Here is a 19,906-nt window from a genome sequence, read left to right as displayed (position 1 = left end):
GGGCAACATTCAGAAACATACCGCAAAACAACAACGGAGCCGTTCAGTTTCACCAAAATGCTCAACATAATGCAAAGTCGTAACATCCGAGAAATATGAATGAAATCGTTTATTAGAGAAAAAATAAAACATATCAAAGTACAACAGTTCGATGTACCAAAACTATTAGTAGCATATCTGAAAAAACTATAGTAAAGAATCCAAAAATAATAATAATAAGCCCTATTCAGAAAGTCATATGTGAAAACTATTTGGCAAAACAAAGTAAAGTTATGTATAATCTACCGAAAAGATTAACCAACTAAAATATTTGGAAATATTATCACAGTAACAGTGAAATAGGCTGTTGATAAACTATCAGTAAAATATCAGGCAGATATTGGTGAAATATCCACACATATACCATGAAAACACAGAAAAATACTGGTAAAATACCTGTGGAAAAAAAAGAAGAAAATATCTTTTAAAAACTTTTAAAAATAAAACAATATGAGTAAAATATCAGTGGAAAATATCTGTGTGAACCTGTATTTTACGAAGTTTATTTCCCAACACCCTGATTTCAATTTTGGCTATTGAATTGTTATTTTTGAACGCCTCCCGGGTCCCTAAAGTCAGCAAAAACACACGGAAGTGCTGTGTCACTGTGAGTTAAACGTGAGAACATAAAGCTCTGGAATGAAATAAAGTTAAGACATCACGTTACGTCACGTCACGTTAACATTTTTGAATTAAATAAAGCGTGATTTAATCTTGTTCCTCTGGGAAACGTGTCGCTCCTACAGATAAAAATGTGTGTGAGCTTTCGAACAAAACATCTGCACATTCGTAAACCACCAGAGGTTTCTCTCCAGATCACACTTCCTGTTTGGTCGGACGAGTTCCGGCGGCTTGAGCCCACAAAGTCCAGCAGCTCAACGCGTCCGTCGCCTCAGGCCAGCTTGGTGACGGCGACGCAGCCTTTGATCCACAGCGTGTCCACGTCGCCGAGTGACGTCACTGCGTGGGAAAAGTCAAACAGCTGCTGCCCGTCCACAAACACGCGAAACCGACTGAGTTCGCAGCGGATCTCCATCTGCGAGGAGACACAAGTTGGTCCTCCGTCACTTTCACTTTACATGCGGGAACATTTGGACAGAATCGACACATGTGCAGCTCGTCCATGTTTAAGCTGCCGTACGGGAGCAAAGAAGGGCCATAAACACTGTGAGCGTGTGAAGACAGGCTGCGGCTGTGCGTCACGTTTGGTGCGCACGTACGAAGCACAGGACGTGTGGTTGGCACCTTGAACGGCTGGTCTCTGATGAAGGGGAAGAACGGGACGGCCCTGTCCACGTCCCCCCAGGATCCAGACACACAGGCTCTGCGCAGGACTTGTCTGTCCCTGAAGCGGACGCACAGCTCCAGGGCCACATCAGCCGGAGGCTCCCCGGATGTCCCCCGACCACACGTCAGGGCGACGTAGAACCTGACGGAGAGACCGACACCAGCCGTGAGTCCGGCTGAGAGCACCCACCCAGCAGCCTCCCGCCCAGCTCCACCCACCGCGAGTCCTGCATTCACACTCTGCCTTGAACACCAGTACGCCAAGGGCATCAAAGTACAGTTAAAGTATCAGAAGTACAAGTACTCGTTCTGCAGAGAATCAGATGGATTACAAACATGGATGCATTCATGTGTTCATCACCTGAACGAGCGGCTGAGCTCATAACAGCATCGCAATGAATTGATTATTATTGATAAACAGAGCAACACGTCCCTCTGAAATGTGGAGTACAAGTATGAAAGAACATGAAGTACAAGTACCTCAGCTTTGTACTAACTCAAGTTCCACCACTGAACCGATCCTGATCCTCACCTGTCAGGACGCGAGTCCACAACGCCGAACACCACGACCTTCTTCCCCGGACGCATCCCACCTGAGACGTGACCTCTGAAAGGCACCGCCTGCACACACACACACACACAGACACGCACACACACACACACACACACACACACACGTTTACAGTAACATTCAGTCAACATTTTACCAGATAAAGTTGTGATATTTGAGAATGTCAGGATTTTACAGTTAAAAGGTCTGCAGTGACATCATTTCCTGTCTTATGATTGGCTGACTGAAAAGGACCTTTTTATCTCAAAGTGTCACAGCTTTTTTTCTCCTTAAAATTACAAATATATTCCAAACAATACTGTGACTTTTCTCTGTATTTGTACTTTGTTCTCATAACAATCTGATCATCGTGACATTTTGTTCTCAGAGTTGAAGCTCTCGTTTCTCATGCTGCTCATGAACTTGAATGTGTTTATGCTGAGCTTCTGTTTCCTCGCTTCGCCTCACCGACAGGTACGGTGAAGGTTTGGTTTTTAGAGTCTGCGTGTTACCAGATTTCTCTCGGCTTCCCCGGCAGCAGAGCGAACGCTCGGTTTGCTCTCCTCGGCAGCACTTTTCTGTGGAAGAACCCATTTCTGAAAGAGAGAAAAGCAAACTTCACGGGGTCTGATTCACATTTACGGAGCTCGAGCTCGATGACGGAGTCCAAATGTCGTATTGGTTTCTCCATCAGCGGCCATTTTAAAGGTCACGTAGGTCATGTTGGGATCTCTGGCCATGCGCTCTGGAGAACAATAGAGCGGCCTACATGTAACCCATAAAGCCTGAGTTAGAGTGACCAACTGTTAGAGACCCCACTCATGATGTGCAACTAGTCATAAATTCCTGAGTTTAAACTCAGAACCGGCACGGACATTGGCTGCGTGCCAGCCATCTCCACGGGGGTCCGAGGTGACGTCACTCAGGTAATAAAAGGTCACTGCGACCATCAGCACGCTTTTTTTCCCCGTGCGTGCTGTGACAGTGAGAGCTTCTCCAGGCTCTCCAAGTGTCCAAACCGCCAAAAGGGAGCAACAATCAAACGTTTTGATTAACATCATTTTAGATCCCGGGTCACAGTTTCTGCAACTCGCAGGCCGAGAAACAGACTGCTGTATTTTTCCTGTAACTTTTCCTTTTTTCCTTTTACCGACGTGGATCGCTGAACAATCAGCTGATCGCACGTTAACGAGCCGCGCGCCGACTTTGTTAAGGACGAAACAAAGTTTGTTAACTTTTTCATCGGTGATTTTCTCCGCTGCCGCCGAGAGATCAACACTCCGCATCATCAGAATAACGGACCGCCAGCATCCCGCCGAGGACGACGCTGCGAACGTTTAAGCGGATCATTAATTCAACTCCGAAAGATCGGAGCAACGCAACGTAAGAGGCTTATGTCTGGGCAGAGATAGTGTAACGTAGGGTTGTTTACACATGCTTTCTGTAACTTTTAAGTGCTGCATTCATTGATTTTGTTTTCCGGTCGGTCATATCCGCCGTTTCAGCGAGACCGCGCGTCACCAGTTAAAGGACCAATAGCTGAGCAGATAAGCTCCGGTTTACTGACTCCGCTATTGTGTGGTGACACGCGAGTCTCTAAAGAATTAGAGTGGATTATTTTATTGGGTTGTGTTTTCTTGTATTTTCATTTCTATCTTTCCTCACACTCTTCTTTCTGAACGGTGAGGCGAAAGTCCGAGCACGCGATCACGAACCGTAACCAAGGGGTACGTGGCGCTCAAAGGCTTCCGCCCATCGTTCTCTTCTGTGACCACATAAGCAACGTCACATTGGTTATCACCATCTTGGCTCTGAATAATACGGCCGGCGTATTCTTCGGTAGTCATTTGGAGTTTTGCTGAGTCATCACTTGCGTGTGACTAGCTGTTTGTTTGCTGAGTCATCCTTCATGTGGTTGTTCATCCTGGTGTGCTGACCCCTCCTCATGTAGTCCTCCACCATTTTGGTTGTAGTTTCCCCACTCGCCATTCTGGTTGTAGCTCCTCCCCTCATGTGGCCATCCGCCATCTTAATTGTAGTCAGCCACTAGCTTGTCGTTAGCTGCTATCTTGTTAGCTGCTATCTTGCTAACCGCCATTTTGTTTGTTTTTAGCCTGTAGCTTGTTAGCCACCCTCTGGCTAGCTTGCTAACCGCCATTTTGTTTGTTTTTAGCCACTAGCTTGTTAGCCGCCACCTAGCTAGCTGGTTAGCCTCCATACTGTTGTCATCTGTCTCTCTCACACACACCCACACACACATACACACACACACACACTCCTGTATATAGATATACTCTTGTTGCTGTACCTGTGTTATCTTTAGTTAATAGTTAATGTGTGTTGATAAAACTTAGATTATAATAGTGTTTATTATAAAGTGATACTTATCTATGGATGGTTGTTGCTGTTTAATAAATCCTGTTATAGTTTAACCTGTCGTTGTCTGTGGTTATTGTGTATGTACTTGTAATACCAGCTGAATTCATGACAGCCAGTGCTCGGAATCATCCTTCACAATTTTAAGAGACTGTTTTCCCATTAATTAATTTGGCTATTGGTCCCTGGTGACAGGGTGGTGCCCCGATATTTATGTGTATTAAGCATACACTGATTTTACTTTGATGATTATTTTCCATAATCATTGACTCTTTGCCAATAACCAAATTGCTCCTACTAAGTCGCACAACATCATTGGTGCCCCGTGTGAGGCTGTCTTATCCTAGCTGTGTTACAGTATAAACACAATAACAAAAAAGGCAAAACCAAACTTTCCACGGGTCCACCAACATAATTGGTGTCCCAGGTGAGTTTGTCTAACTCCAGCTGTGTTACAGTATCACCACAGTAACCTGCTGCTGACGGTTTAGAGAATTTCTTTTCTTTTGTGTTGTTTTATTATTCTCTTTATTCTCCTCTTTTCTCAGAATTAGAGTGAAGAAGCCGTCCCCTGCATTTTTAATTGTTAACTATTAATTACGGGTACTAAGAGTATTGGTTGTGTTGTGTTGTGATTGCACTAAGAGGTGCCATAGATTGGACAGTGGATTACCTAGGTTAAGTGGCAGAACACAGGCCGTGTTCTCTTGCTTTCCTGGTTCTGTGAGTCCTGTTTTGACGTGCACTAACTCCTTTAGCATAAGGTATAGTGCTACTGTGTAACCTCAGTTACAACTACTTAGCAGCCATAGTTAGCCCAGCACATTGTTGATTTTTGTAGGTTTGTAAGCCACAGGTTGAAGCCCACCTGTGCAACTTAAACTTGCTCAGTGTAGCAGTTTTGTGATTTTTGTTTTGTCTGTTCAGTGGAAAGACAAAATGAGCAGTAGGGATTCCCACACCCCAGGAGCTAGAGGCTCCCAAGAGGCAGATGACCTGGACCTGCAGGCCACAGTCACTGGCCTCGTGAAATTGGCAGTTAATGGCATGAGTGACCTGAACAGCTACAATGCTAGCACCTGTGACAAGAAAATACAGGAAGTGGTCACTTGTCACTTGTCCCTCATTTCTCAGATGCTCAGTCAGGTAACAATGCTTTATCACCGTAAAGCCCAGTTACAAGCTGCAGAGCATATGGAGCAGCTTACAGTGTTGCAGACCGGCTATCATGCTGAGCAACACAAAAACTTGATCCTACAGCAAGAGGTTAAGGACCTTAGGGATCAGCTGAGTGAAGTTAAGGAGGAAAATGAGACCATCCAGCAGGATTGTCCTTATTTAAATTTGCAGCTCCAAACGACGGAGGATCAGGTGAAAGCAGCCTTGATCCCTGATCCGTCTGATATTGGTTCTGACCCAGATGCAGCCCCTGTCCCAGAAGAGATGGTGAAAACGCGAACGGCGGATACCATGGAGGACAAGCTGCGGGCTGAACGACAGGCATCCCGAGCACGGATAGCCACCATATGTCAGGAGCTTGAGGGTGCTCGGCAGACAGTTCGAGTCACACCCACTGATCTGAGGACAGTTAGTGGAGAGGTAGCAGCCCCTACTGAGATGCCCGACATGATCATTCTTGACCAGTACACTCCTCCACTGGTCCACCATAGGCATGGGAATGCCTCATGCACAAGAAGTGCAACTTCATCAGCTCTCCAGCGCTCCATACCTGACTTTGCCAAAGGAAGAACCTCCCTGGAGAAAGGTGGACATCAGCCATACTCCTTGAGAGACGACAGGGACTTTGGCCCCACACCGGCCGACATGCCATATCTAGGGTGCCGCTCACGCCCTCACTTTGACCAAACCCCTTCTCCGCAACGAAGGAGTAGTCATGGTTTTTTCCCCCAGATGCAAGCGGGACCAGGTCCCCCGGCATACCAATCACTCCGCCCACAGGGTGGACACCCCAGTCAGAGGACCAACAGTCCTAACTGGTCACGAAACCTGAGACCACCAACACAAGACACTTGTCAGCCAGACAGAAAGGTCAGGTTTAAATCCAACTCCAAACAGGGTAGGAGGTATGGTGGCAAAGCCCCACTTCCATTTAAAGGGGAAGACTTCCAAAAGGAAAGTTTAAAAGAGCTTATAAGGAAGTGTGTGGCGGAGACGTTCAGATCGACCACTCAGGCCGCCTAGTCACCCAAACATACTCCTAACACCAGAAACCCTGTTCCTTTAACTGCTTTTGTTTTCCTTATATATATATATTTCCCCTTTTGATTTTCTTATAGCATCACCAGCTGTATAGGATAGATTAACCCGACCAGCCATGGGGAGGGGGGGGGTTGATGCTAACGCACGCCCTGACTCACCTGTGGTGGTCACCATGGTTACCAAGCCACTCTCCAGACACTTCAGCAGGTTGCATATTGGACATCCATGAACAATGACACCAGAGGTTAAATTCAAGGGTGCCTTACCTGCTGTCATTTTTAACCAACCATCCTCTGAATCGAGCACAAATTCAGGGAAAGGGGGGTCACCTTTTCATGTTCCAATCTTCAAGTCAGTTGGATTGAACCAGTCCCGAAATATACTGGTAATAAATGGTAATAAATCCCTCCTTATAATAATCATAGACCTCTAGAAATTAGAGCTAGGCTCTGTCTTAATCCTAACGATCATAGACTGGCAGAATGAGCAACTGAAGTCTGTTTTGAATGTTGGTTTTGGCAAAACAATACACAAGTATGTCATCCATATTGGCGTATTATGAGAAGAGACTCCTCATTGTATTTTGAACCTTAACACATGTACCTGAACCAGGAATATCCACTGGGTCTGCCCCGGCAGCCATTTATTAGAGATGTGGATGATCTCTGTGGTATGAGAGTTGACTCACCCTAGCAAAAATGCCAGGATACCGTGTCTGCAAGAACAGAGGAAAGTGAGATCCTCGCAGAGTGAATTGGCCACCTATGGTTGGTGAATACAGTCACCACAAAGCTCATTAGCCTACGACCGGCATGATACAGCCACTAAGCTGCTGACTACATTAGAATACATAGCCAATTCACTGATACTCCTCCTCTTCTTTCTCTTCTCTTTCTTTCCTTGGGTACCTACATTGAGCTATGCTCTTGTGAAATTGTGTTAAATGTGTTGTTGAAATGCCAATTAATCATAGTGGAGTTAGTTAGCTCATTACTCATATCTGCCCAGACTGTGCCTCAACTCTGTCCAGACATTAAAGCCTCAATGAACTCTGAATTAAAGCCTCAATGAACTCTGAGCTAAAGCCTCAATGAACTCTGAACTTTGAACTGTTGATCACTGTGTCTGCTCATCAGCTAACAGGAAGGAAGCCAGAAGGATGACCACCTTCAGCGCACATGGACCATTCGACCTTAGAGAATGTTGCTCTAAAGACTGTGGCCCCTACCCCATTCTTCAGACCAAAGGGGGGATGTTGGGATCTCTGGCCATGCGCTCTGGAGAACAATAGAGCGGCCTACATGTAACCCATAAAGCCTGAGTTAGAGTGACCAACTGTTAGAGACCCCACTCATGATGTGCAACTAGTCATAAATTCCTGAGTTTAAACTCAGAACCGGCACGGACATTGGCTGCGTGCCAGCCATCTCCACGGGGGTCCGAGGTGACGTCACTCAGGTAATAAAAGGTCACTGCGACCATCAGCACGCTTTTTTTCCCCGTGCGTGCTGTGACAGTGAGAGCTTCTCCAGGCTCTCCAAGTGTCCAAACCGCCAAAAGGGAGCAACAATCAAACGTTTTGATTAACATCATTTTAGATCCCGGGTCACAGTTTCTGCAACTCGCAGGCCGAGAAACAGACTGCTGTATTTTTCCTGTAACTTTTCCTTTTTTCCTTTTACCGACGTGGATCGCTGAACAATCAGCTGATCGCACGTTAACGAGCCGCGCGCCGACTTTGTTAAGGACGAAACAAAGTTTGTTAACTTTTTCATCGGTGATTTTCTCCGCTGCCGCCGAGAGATCAACACTCCGCATCATCAGAATAACGGACCGCCAGCATCCCGCCGAGGACGACGCTGCGAACGTTTAAGCGGATCATTAATTCAACTCCGAAAGATCGGAGCAACGCAACGTAAGAGGCTTATGTCTGGGCAGAGATAGTGTAACGTAGGGTTGTTTACACATGCTTTCTGTAACTTTTAAGTGCTGCATTCATTGATTTTGTTTTCCGGTCGGTCATATCCGCCGTTTCAGCGAGACCGCGCGTCACCAGTTAAAGGACCAATAGCTGAGCAGATAAGCTCCGGTTTACTGACTCCGCTATTGTGTGGTGACACGCGAGTCTCTAAAGAATTAGAGTGGATTATTTTATTGGGTTGTGTTTTCTTGTATTTTCATTTCTATCTTTCCTCACACTCTTCTTTCTGAACGGTGAGGCGAAAGTCCGAGCACGCGATCACGAACCGTAACCAAGGGGTACGTGGCGCTCAAAGGCTTCCGCCCATCGTTCTCTTCTGTGACCACATAAGCAACGTCACATTGGTTATCACCATCTTGGCTCTGAATAATACGGCCGGCGTATTCTTCGGTAGTCATTTGGAGTTTTGCTGAGTCATCACTTGCGTGTGACTAGCTGTTTGTTTGCTGAGTCATCCTTCATGTGGTTGTTCATCCTGGTGTGCTGACCCCTCCTCATGTAGTCCTCCACCATTTTGGTTGTAGTTTCCCCACTCGCCATTCTGGTTGTAGCTCCTCCCCTCATGTGGCCATCCGCCATCTTAATTGTAGTCAGCCACTAGCTTGTCGTTAGCTGCTATCTTGTTAGCTGCTATCTTGCTAACCGCCATTTTGTTTGTTTTTAGCCTGTAGCTTGTTAGCCACCCTCTGGCTAGCTTGCTAACCGCCATTTTGTTTGTTTTTAGCCACTAGCTTGTTAGCCGCCACCTAGCTAGCTGGTTAGCCTCCATACTGTTGTCATCTGTCTCTCTCACACACACCCACACACACATACACACACACACACACTCCTGTATATAGATATACTCTTGTTGCTGTACCTGTGTTATCTTTAGTTAATAGTTAATGTGTGTTGATAAAACTTAGATTATAATAGTGTTTATTATAAAGTGATACTTATCTATGGATGGTTGTTGCTGTTTAATAAATCCTGTTATAGTTTAACCTGTCGTTGTCTGTGGTTATTGTGTATGTACTTGTAATACCAGCTGAATTCATGACAGCCAGTGCTCGGAATCATCCTTCACAATTTTAAGAGACTGTTTTCCCATTAATTAATTTGGCTATTGGTCCCTGGTGACAGGGTGGTGCCCCGATATTTATGTGTATTAAGCATACACTGATTTTACTTTGATGATTATTTTCCATAATCATTGACTCTTTGCCAATAACCAAATTGCTCCTACTAAGTCGCACAACAGTCATAACAATCAGTTGATCCTCTGGGGAACAGCAGTGCATCACACTGACTGTTTAGAAAGATGGACGACATGTCAGCTGCGTGAACGTGAAGCCCTAACGTGTGCATTGCCCCCTGGTGGCTGGCTGCAGTACCGCTCACAAACTCCCCCTCCGTGTTAGCGGATGGACCAAAATAAAAACTCAAAGTGCACATGGAATAAAGTTTTCCCATACTGGTTTCTGTTATTTTAGGAAGTTTTCATCATGTTGATGTTTGTTCAAGTGTCGCTTCACTTCCGTACGCTGCTAGGAAGCGGAGACGTGTCGGCCATCTTCATATATGTCAACGGTAAATCCACAGCTGATGTCATGAAAATCAAAGCACTGAGTTGAAAATGTTGCTTGAGTAAAAGTACAAAAGTAAACAGTAAAAGAACTCATTTTGGCTTCTTCAAAGAGTTATGTTACATTACATGTTACACTACTGGGTGGTTTAGCAGTACAGTAACTGCATGAAGTACCATACAACATATGTACAGCATATGTTTTTATTTGGAAAGCAGGGACTTAATACTTCAGTAAAAAGAACAATACTTCCCTCTGAGATGTGGTGGAGAAGAAGAATAAAGTAGCACAAAATGTAAATACTTAAACTGTACTTGTGTAAATGTACTTCATTTGACCACTGCAAACCATTAAATGCCAACACTTAAAACCTCATTTCAGTTTGTGTAATGAGGTAAAGTAAACGTGTTAGTACCTATTTAAACCTTTTCATAAAAACTGTAAAAGTTAAAGCAGCAGCACTGAGATAAAAATCAGATATTAAAACAGAGTAACGCAGAAATAACAACAACCCCTTTTATTTTGTTAATCCTGACAGGAAGTGCTTTCGTTCTGCTCAGCTCGACACCAGCAGGTTCTTTCACAACTAAGTGAACTCGTGTCGAGTCCAAAAGCCCCCTGAGAGCTGAAGCAGAACAGGACCCGGTGGTGTCGGACTGCTGCCTCACCCCGTCTCACCTGCTGCCTGGAGCTCAGGTGTGTGTGTGTGTGTGTGTGTGTGTGTGTGTGTGTGAAGTCACCTTCCTGCCCTGCGCTGTCACTCTGTGCCTCTCAGCCATGTTGATCTGAAGCAAACAAACAGCAGAGAAGTGAGCTGCAGGTCCGGTTTGTCTGCCTTCGACGCCTCCTGTCGACTGAGCCGACGCTGACGTAAAAGCTTCAACCTGGTTCACTACACACACACACACACACGCACACACACACACACGCACACACACACACGCACACACACACACACACACACACACACACACACGCACGCACACACACACACATGCACACACACACACACACACACACACACTCTCTCTCTGCTCTGATGATCAGCTGCCCCTGCATGCTTTTCTCTCTCTCAGGTCAGTAACAAGTGAGCTGATTGTGAGGCTCCCGCTGCAGGCGAAGCCCCCACATTTTGAACCTTCCTCAGGTTTTTTCCCACCAGAGCAAACTTTTGTTTCACACCTTTTTACTTATTCACTTTCCAAAACAGGTTTCCGGCGTTTTCCTCATGCCTGAAGCTCACACTGTGTAAACAGACAAAACCCATAGACGTCAACGTGATAACAGAGTGCAGAGTTCACTCAGAAGGTGACGCACTCTGAAACTGCACCCGTCGCCGGCTGGGATTTGATCTTCTACAGCTCTCGAGCTCGTAGCTTCGCTCCCGGTGACCTTCTCACACGCCTCGTGAGATGCAGTCGACTGTACGAAGGCAGCAGCGCAGAACAAAGCGTCTCCTTGTTAGCGAGGATAAGAGAGGCTGGCTTTAGTCTGGGCTCCAGAGACGTCCTGCTGCTCAGCTGGTCCACACGCACATACCTTAAAGGATCTGTATATGACATTTTGATCATTAACTAACAACTAAACTATATGGACAAAAGTATTGGGACACAAGTCTATATGAGGCTGTTCCTCAGGCTTTGGGCTCGGCCCCTGACCTCCAGTGAAGGGAAATCTTACTGCTTCAGCACACCAAGACATTTTGGACAATGCTATGCTTCCAACTTTGTGGCAACAGTTTGTTGAAGGCCCTTTTCTATTCCAGCATGACTGTGCCCCAGTGCACAAAGCAAAGCTCCATAAAGACATGGTTGGATGAGTTTGGTGTGGAAGAACTTGACTGGCCCACACAGAGCCCTGACCTCAACCCCATCCAACACCTTTGGGATGAACTGGAACGGAGATTGTGAGCCAGGCCTTTTGGTCCAACATCAGTGTGTGACCTCACAAATGCTCTACTGCATGAATGGGCACAAATTCCCACAGAAACACTCCAACATGTTGTGGAAAGCCTTCACAGAAGAGTGGAAGCTGTTAGAGCTGCAAAGCTGTCTGAGACGTCATTAAAGTCCCTGTTGGTGTGATGGGCAGATATCCCAATACTTTTGTCCACATGGTGTATTTGCTGTGTGGGTAAAGCAGAGAACGGCCTCTAAACAGTCTGTTGCGCTCTGGGTCTGACGTGACGTTGCTCTTGTGTAACATCTGGTGGTTGTCACTCATTCAGCCTTTAACAACTGCTCACATTTGGGATTCCTGGTCCCCAGAGACCAGTTTAATTACCTGCTCCCTCTGGTGATGCCCTGACCTTTCCTCTAGCGCCACCAGCTGGTCAAAGTTTGCTCTTATCTCAACATGCTGTGAATGAGTGCACAGATTCATGGCTGCTCGAGGACGAACCCTTTGGTGATCCACTGACTTTGTGTGAGGTGAAATAACTTGAAAAGTACGCAGAAAAAATCTCATCAGTCAGTCTCAAAGTGTTCAGATTCAGAGCTGAGATGACACGGTTCCCCCTGGATCTCTGGTGTTACGCAGAGTCCAGTTTTAACTCTGGATCTGAGCCGTATTGTTAACACTTCAGGAAGTGTTAAATGAACTGACTGAACACCAGCAGAGTGTCAGAGCTGAGCGTCTCAGAGTTGATTTAACACTACTGACTGCTCAAAATGTTCATGATCGAATACCCGCCAACACTCCTGACTTCAGAGAGTCCAGGAAAACTCACCTCACGAGCCTGCAGTCGAGCCTCCTGGTCCCGTCGCAGCTTTCCTTTTCATGCTCCTCGGAGAGAGGAAGAGAATGGGAGGAAGCAGGAGGACGTGAGGTCAAAGGAAAAGGCCGAGCTGGAGGAAGGAGAGGCAGCACATCAACACGCTGTGTGTGTGTGTCCACGTGCAGCACTGACCTCACATCAGCAGCGTCAGCGGCTAATGGAGGAGGGGGAGCATTTGTTGCATTAATCACTCCACCACACCCCGTCCAGTGGGGGAATCGAGCCGGTGACCCTCCGATCACAAGTCACTTCTCCAACCTCCAGGCCACGACTGCCCCCATCCAAATCCATAATCCAAATGAAATGGAAAACAAACCGCGTGACAATACTAACCTGATCTGGAATAAAATGGAAACTTGGAGGATCCTGTGCGTTGACGTTCAGCCTGCGTGACGTTTTCACAGCCGTGAATCCGTGCAGCTCGTTTCGTTTTTCCTCACCATTCACACCTTTCTGTCCTGACTTGTAATGAAACACACCACACTGACAAGCCTGTTCGTTTTATTTTGAAAGAGAAAATGACTTTTTATATATAAAAAAAATCCTGAGAAAGACAGGCTCATCACGATACAAAAGACAATAATAAAAAATAATAATAAATAAAAATAGTTAAAAAAATTTAAATTTTTTTTTTTTTTAAAAAAACAAAGTTTGGAGGACAAACGTCACAGCGAGACACGAAAAGAAAAGCAAAGTGCAGTGAAAAAACAAACTCAGTATATGAAAAGTTAAATTACACAACAGAAGTGATCAAAAGGCAAAGTGAACTTTTAAATACAGTAATAAGAAGTAAAAGATAAAATCAGTTTCCCTTTCTGTTAGCCTTAAAGCCCCTCAGTGCTCGACACAGTTTGGTCTGCAGCCAATGGGAGTACAGCGATGCTGTGATGTCACCGCGAGGCACCAGACGACATAACAAAATGTCATAACCAAACTACAAATCTAACAGCGATGATTTTTACAGACTTCCTCAAAGGCCACAGGGGAGAAAAACAAACTGCAGAGGAAATGCTTTTAATCAGAACATCTGGAAGGAGAGGACACCTTCAGAATAAAAGCAGGGATAAAACAGAAATATAATTTAATTTGAGTCAGTGATGTTGCTGACGTGTTTAGAGCTGCCATAATCATCATAACGGACTGAAAAAGGCCTGAAATATTTTCACAATCGATAAACTGCTTCAGTTGTTCTTCGAATCAAAATGTCGTTTGCTGTTTCCAGCTTCTGAAACGCGAGTCCTCGTATTCACGTTCATTCTTTCTCTCTTCTTCTTCTTCACCTCGTTTGACGCAGAGTCTCACGCCGTCCACTCGTCCCCGTCGTCTAAACCAGTTTCCCCAGCAGGAAGGAGAATGAAGCTCCCAGTGCCAGACCCAGAACCAGGAAGAAGGTCATGAGAGAACCAGCTGTCTCGCAGTCCCGACACTTCACCAGCCTGACAGACAGACAGGTGGACAGACAGGCAGACGGGAGGGCAGGCAGACAGGTGGACAGACAGACAGTGATGTGAGTTCAGGTCGTTTCCTTTGATTCATTTCATCTGATTTTTAATGAGGTTTGTGCTGTTGTTTGGACCAGTCAGTGAACTCTGACGGGACAGGACAGCAGTCCCAGGGGACATTTCACTGCAGTACTCTGAGTGGGTTTAAGATGCTGGACGGTTTGTTTCCGTCTTCTGTGTTTCTCTTATGAAGCCTGACGTGTCTGCACTTTTACTTGTTGTAAACCGAAACACAGCTGTGAAAAACCTCCAGTCAGGACTGAAACCATCTCGTCTCTGATGAATCTAATTAAACTGCTGGATGGATGAAAAATGACCCAAACAGTTTGTAATCTTTACAGAGTTTGTCCTGCAGGTGGCGCCACAGGACAGGCGTCCCCACCAAACTCTCTGCGGTGGTTATTTATGGCCTGATGACCAGACTGAAGCCCTCATCAGTTTCACTATTTTCAGGATCAATTTCAAACTTCAGTCAAATTCCCAAAGATCACCTCTCAGCCAAACCTGTCGGCGCTGCAGTGCGTCAGTCGCCGTTTGACTTTCTGATGTGTGCACGCGCCAGGAAGCAGTCTGACTGACGAAGTGAAGCCACCTGAACCACAGTCAGCAGCGTCGCAGACATCATGTTCATCTGAAACCCAAGCTGTGGTCGCTAAGAGCAGTAACGTGTTGTCATGACGACGGAACAAACCGCATGACCTCATCAGCCACATCCACACTCCACACACTTCACGAGTGTGTGTCAGCCTCGGCTCAGATCGAGTCCGTCTGAGAGGCCGCGAGGCTCGCCGGAGTCCATTCAGGAGCTGCGGGGGATTTGGTCGATCAGAAAACAGAAAGAAAAGACTCACTGTGGGGCGTAGGCCATGCAGAGGCTCGCCAGGTATCCGTTGGAGAAGGAGAACAGGGCCATGATGGTGACGAAGGCCAAGTCGTGACTGAACAGGACGGTGAGTCTGGAGTTCTCCACGTTACACATCATGAGCAGCGGGATGAAGACCAGGCGGGACAACACGGCGATGGGAAACAGGACGCTGTCCTTGGACGGCTGCACAAACATCAGCAGAGTCGTTCAGGCGCTGAGACCGAGAGAGGACAGAGGAAGCCCTGAGAGCAGGCGGCGGACTCACCCACTGGACGAGGGACGGGGCGCTGCGGCCGACCAAGTCCATGGCGTTGAAGACGATGAAGCAGCAAACGCAGGTGAACACTTTTTCTGTAAGAGTCGGAGAGCAGAAGTGAGCGCCGAGAACTCAACCAACCGGTGACACTGATGTGCACCTCGACTCCGACGTGACGTCTCACCCCAGGCGGCGGCGCCCTTGTAGACGGTCCGCACCCGCACGGTGATCACAGGAAACACCGACAGCGTGACGGCGAACACGCACGTCACGCACGCAGCCATCAGCCAGATCTGCAGGGTCATGCACACTCGTGTGGTCAGTGTGTGCGGAGGTGAGCAGCAGATTTTTGAAAACACAAAACAAAATGGCCGCCAGCAGGCGAAACGTCGCTCACCTTTCTGAAGACGACCAGCACGGAGGACCGCTCCTGGTTCTCCTCTTGGTCGGCGCTGTTCAAGTCTTTTTTGTCTTTGACAGGAAAGAAATACAAATGAGTTTGTTGAGGTTTAGTGGTGCCACCTGATTCAGCAGGTGTGAATCTAGAGCTGGTCCAGTCCTGGTCCGGTCCCGAACCCATGAGTGAGACCTTTTGAGAACTGACCTGCACTGCTGACGAGTTTCTCCGACACCTCCACGCTGTCAGGGGGACTTCTGTTCAGGTAAAAACGAGCAAATTTCTGCAGAGGAGAGACAACACTGTCAGTGGACCATCACCTGGTCTGTGAACCACGACATCACCTGGTCCCACAGAGTCTGTGAACCACGACATCACCTGGTCCCACAGAGTCTGTGAACCACATCACCTGGTCCCACAGAGTCTGTGAACCACGACATCACCTGGTCCCACAGAGTCTGTGAACCACGACATCACCTGGTCCCACAGAGCCTCTGAACCACATCACCTGGTCCCACAGAGCCTCTGAACCACATCACCTGGTCCCACAGGGCCTCTGAACCACAACAGAAATATCAGTGATCCATCATCACTTCAGGGCTTCTGCAGCTGATTTGCCCATAAGTACAATTTATCCAAACTGCTAAATAACAAAGAAAGCATCTGAGGCGTTCGTGATGCTCCTTTGTGGCCTCTGCGGTCGTGCTTTCACGTGTGTCTCACCAGGTGTGGCAGCAGCAGGTAACACAGCAGCGTCCCCAGAGTGGCCACACACGGGGTGATGAAGTATCCCAGCGCGGCCGAGCTTTCCTCCGCATTACCTGCCCAGCAGAGGGCAAAATTCACGTCATTAGAAACTCAAATCAAGCGTGAGGCCACACGAGGTTTGTGTCTCTGCTCACACACACTTCAGGCGGTCTTCACTTACTGAGGATGGAGAAGAGCATCGCGAGCGCGGCGAAGATCCCGGCCAGACCCTGACCGCTCATGAACAGAGTGCTGTACCGAGGAGGGAGGAGCCCGACCACACCGAACAGACTGCCCTGCAGCACCGCGCTGAACGCTGCACGCACGCACAACACGCACGCACACACACACACACACGCACACGCACACACACACACACACACGTTTCCACATGTCACATACACTTACATTCATCAATCGTAACCATGACCGCTATGTGCCTGCTGCTGACCGTCACCTTAAAGGGACAGTTCACCCACAGCGAACGAGCTGAGTCGGCTAACCGAGGAGAGATGACAGAGCGAACTCACTGTTGATGAACCAGATGGTCGCCATGGTGACGGAGAAGAAGGTGTCCGGCTGCATGGGGACCCGGACCAGAGCGGCCGTGAGGGAGAAGAGGATGAAGATGACGACCAGGCTGAAGGCCACGCGGAGACGCTCCCTCACCCTGCAGAGACAAATCATCATCATCATCATCATCGACGCCCACCACTGGACGTTCATCCGTCCTCGTGTCTCGTTAGCTCACCACTGATACAGGAAGGAGTTGAGCAGGGTGAACAGCAGCAGGGGCAGCTGGGAGAGCAGGGCCATCCAGCTGTCATAGTTGTAGTCTCGAGTCGCACCTCCTGACGTGCCGTTAGAGGAGACGTTGGAAAGGGTGAGGCGCTTGTTGAAATACTAAACAAAGAGGGGAGAAGGAAGCAGAAGCTTTAACGCCTTCATTTTAATGTTGCTTACATTCATTCAAATGAAATCATGGGTGTCGGGTGGCGTTCACTTCGAGACATTTTCAGCATTTCTTTTTGTTCTCATGAAGAAGAAGAAGAAGAAGAAACATGAAACCTGAGACGCCGTCATGAAGAAGTTCCAGGGCAGCAGAGTTCCCAGGCCGAGCACAAAGATGATGAGAGCTACAGCCTGGCCGCTGTGGAGACAAAACACCGTCTGACTCGGCACTGTTTTATCTGAAAACTGCGAGTAAACGAGTAAAGTGCAAACTCACCGGTCGGCAGGCGGACTCTGTTTCTTCTCGTTCCACATCCTGTTTGTTCAGCTGAGTCCAGAGGCCTGTAAAAACACAAACGATGCGTTTACAGTACAGGTTCTGTGTATTAGGAGACCACATCGCCCTCAGCTGCTCCTGACTTCAAAATGAAGTGGAAAATGGAGTTTGTCAGACGGAGGAACATTTTTGTACTTTGACTTGAGCCCAAGTCTGAATGGAGTCGTGTGCTGACATGGAAAAAACAGCCGACGGTTCTGCGCTTCCTCCTGCCGTGAAGAGAGAAGCCAAAATATCCCTGATACGAGCGCTGCCATCTTGTTCTGGTGACATCATTTGGAGCCAGAGCGTGTGCAGCAGTGCCTGGGAGGTGTGGTATCGAGTTCCCGCCCACACACCCATGTGAGCCAATCAGGAGCAGCGCTCAGCTGTCAATCACGAACTTGCAGTCCCTTTTTATAGCATCAAATAACTAACTAAAACCAAACTTATCGGAGAAATGAACACCTGAAAAAGCATCAGTGTGATAAGAACTTCCTAAAATGTCAGAAACCATCTTTGAGAAAAAAAATTAATTGACGTGTATGTTGAGTTTTCACGTGTCATGTCCCATCTGCTAACATGGAGCTTATGAGCTGTACCGCAGCCAGCCACCAGGGGGCGTCCAGATGTTTGCGATCGATTTATCTTTACATACAGTCAAATGTTTAGGGTACAAGACGTTACGACTTTTTAAAAATGTACTTGCGCCTGAGTATTTCCGTTTTATTCAACGTACACAATAATGCAGCAGTAATATTCAGTGAAAAGCCTCAGATACAGCAGTTAGACAGAGACAGGGAACGATTACTTTTACTTTAAGTGCATTTTGCTGGTATAATGCGCATACAACATACTTTCACTGAAGTAATACTTTGTTACTCGACATGTTTTCAGCGTGGGACTGGTATTTTTACTGAAGTAAAGCCTCTGAAGCCTCTTCTCTCCACTACTGCTCAATCCATAGTTAATTATGACAGGATGAACGAACAAAATCAACATTAACTCAACGCGTCCCGGCTCTCTTGGTCTCACATTCCGGTCCTGCAGGGTTCACACAGTAGTTTTGTACACGTTATGACTCATCCTGATTGCGTCATATGCACATGGCGGGACATCAGACGTGTTTTCCGCATCCCTTTCATTTAATTAGGCGGGGGAAAACTCGTTGTGGGTCAAAAAGTTCGGTTTTAGTCCCATACGCGAGTCCCTGCTGTCCTCCAGCTGTGAGACTGAGACTGACAGGACTCCAACATCTGGAAACATCTGTAATGTTTTAATGGAAACTGTGCGAAGTGGAGGAAAGTCTGAGATTACTCGCACTTTCTTTTACTTGTTATTTCCATTTTCTTCTGCTACACCACACACACAAATACTGCATACTTAAAGTCTGCTTTCACATACAGCTAAACTTATGAGATATGATGCAGTATTCACTGTACTTCACACCCGGTAGTAGTACACGGAGTATCTCAGCCGATGAACCATTACTAACATCAAAGTGAACTTTTACGTTTTCGGTAGTGATAAAAATGAACAATAAAACCTTCCATAGTAATAACAACACCGATGGGACATTAAAGTGATCAGAGTACCGTGACCGTCCGCGCGGTAAATGACGTTTCATTCACCCGAACGCTTTGAAAAACGCGCCTTCTCGTCACTCGACGTTAAACACGTGCGCTGAGACTCGCGACAAACCACCCAGAACACCGGGATAAAACCATGACATTCAGGTGAGGGTGACACAGAGGAGGCGGACGGAGCTCACCTGAGGGTCGAAGCGGGTCGCGGCCGGTCCGTCTGCTGGTCCTGATTGACTGAAGGCGGGATCTGAATCAGTATCTGACGTCATTTCCCGTTGGGGTTCTTGTTTTGGGCTCGCTGCCAACACGTGTTTGCCTGCCATAACAAGTCGCGGTTTGAACCCCGTCCTGTTTGGACCCCGGACCGTTTGAGCCCCCTGTGTCCTTACGGTGACCGAGTCTTGACTGTCCCCGAGGTGGAAGACGTCCTTACAAATGAAGTCCTGTGGACATAAGTTGAGGTTCCTGTTTAGTGTGTTTAGTGTGTTGGCT

General features: G+C 47.1%; 2 protein-coding genes across 4 annotated transcripts; both read right to left on the bottom strand.

Moving 5' to 3' along the window:
- Nucleotides 1-90: 90 nt before the first annotated feature.
- Nucleotides 91-13,909, bottom strand: LOC124052097 (galectin-related protein-like). Of its 3 annotated transcripts, none has more exons than XM_046376028.1 (6): nucleotides 12,747-12,835; nucleotides 10,759-10,803; nucleotides 2,389-2,472; nucleotides 1,859-1,947; nucleotides 1,285-1,468; nucleotides 91-1,075 (listed from the first exon to the last, which is right to left on the bottom strand). In XM_046376028.1, the coding sequence occupies exons 2-6, from the start codon at nucleotides 10,795-10,797 to the stop codon at nucleotides 932-934; spliced, it is 540 nt and encodes a 179-aa protein (XP_046231984.1). In that variant the 5' UTR covers nucleotides 10,798-10,803; nucleotides 12,747-12,835; the 3' UTR covers nucleotides 91-931. The 3 variants fall into 3 exon arrangements, with proteins under 3 accessions (XP_046231984.1, XP_046231966.1, XP_046231975.1); XM_046376019.1 differs by having other exon boundaries at nucleotides 935-1,075; nucleotides 1,181-1,468; nucleotides 12,747-13,909; XM_046376010.1 differs by having other exon boundaries at nucleotides 933-1,468; nucleotides 12,747-13,909.
- Nucleotides 13,910-14,061: 152 nt separating this feature from the next.
- On the bottom strand, nucleotides 14,062-19,821 carry LOC124052050 (equilibrative nucleoside transporter 2-like). The gene is made up of 13 exons (XM_046375937.1): nucleotides 19,600-19,821; nucleotides 17,790-17,854; nucleotides 17,630-17,711; nucleotides 17,313-17,464; nucleotides 17,092-17,231; nucleotides 16,743-16,877; nucleotides 16,538-16,635; nucleotides 16,022-16,097; nucleotides 15,815-15,888; nucleotides 15,602-15,710; nucleotides 15,427-15,512; nucleotides 15,148-15,344; nucleotides 14,062-14,230 (listed from the first exon to the last, which is right to left on the bottom strand). The coding sequence occupies exons 2-13, from the start codon at nucleotides 17,825-17,827 to the stop codon at nucleotides 14,119-14,121; spliced, it is 1,299 nt and encodes a 432-aa protein (XP_046231893.1). The 5' UTR covers nucleotides 17,828-17,854; nucleotides 19,600-19,821; the 3' UTR covers nucleotides 14,062-14,118.
- Nucleotides 19,822-19,906: the final 85 nt, after the last annotated feature.

Source organism: Scatophagus argus, chromosome 2, assembly GCF_020382885.2.
Source record: "Scatophagus argus isolate fScaArg1 chromosome 2, fScaArg1.pri, whole genome shotgun sequence".
NCBI lineage: Eukaryota > Metazoa > Chordata > Actinopteri > Scatophagidae > Scatophagus > Scatophagus argus.
The sequence above is the reverse complement of the archived record's forward strand: the minus strand, read 5'-3'. Positions and strand labels throughout refer to the sequence as shown.

Excerpts from the sequence above, each read along its gene's own strand:
- LOC124052050 (XM_046375937.1), bottom strand. The coding sequence starts at position 17,827 with ATGTGGAACGAGAAGAAACAGAGTCCGCCTGCCGACCG. Across the intron at positions 16,636-16,742 it reads GATGCTCTTCTCCATCCTCA|GTAATGCGGAGGAAAGCTCG; the intron begins GTAAGTGAAGAC and ends TCTGCTGGGCAG. Across the intron at positions 15,889-16,021 it reads GAAACTCGTCAGCAGTGCAG|ACAAAAAAGACTTGAACAGC; the intron begins GTCAGTTCTCAA and ends TTCCTGTCAAAG.
- LOC124052097 (XM_046376010.1), bottom strand. The coding sequence starts at position 10,797 with ATGGCTGAGAGGCACAGAGTGACAGCGCAGGGCAGGAAG. Across the intron at positions 2,473-10,758 it reads TGACAGCGCAGGGCAGGAAG|AAATGGGTTCTTCCACAGAA; the intron begins GTGACTTCACAC and ends TCTCTCTTTCAG. Across the intron at positions 1,469-1,858 it reads GTGGACTCGCGTCCTGACAG|GTTCTACGTCGCCCTGACGT; the intron begins GTGAGGATCAGG and ends TCTCTCCGTCAG.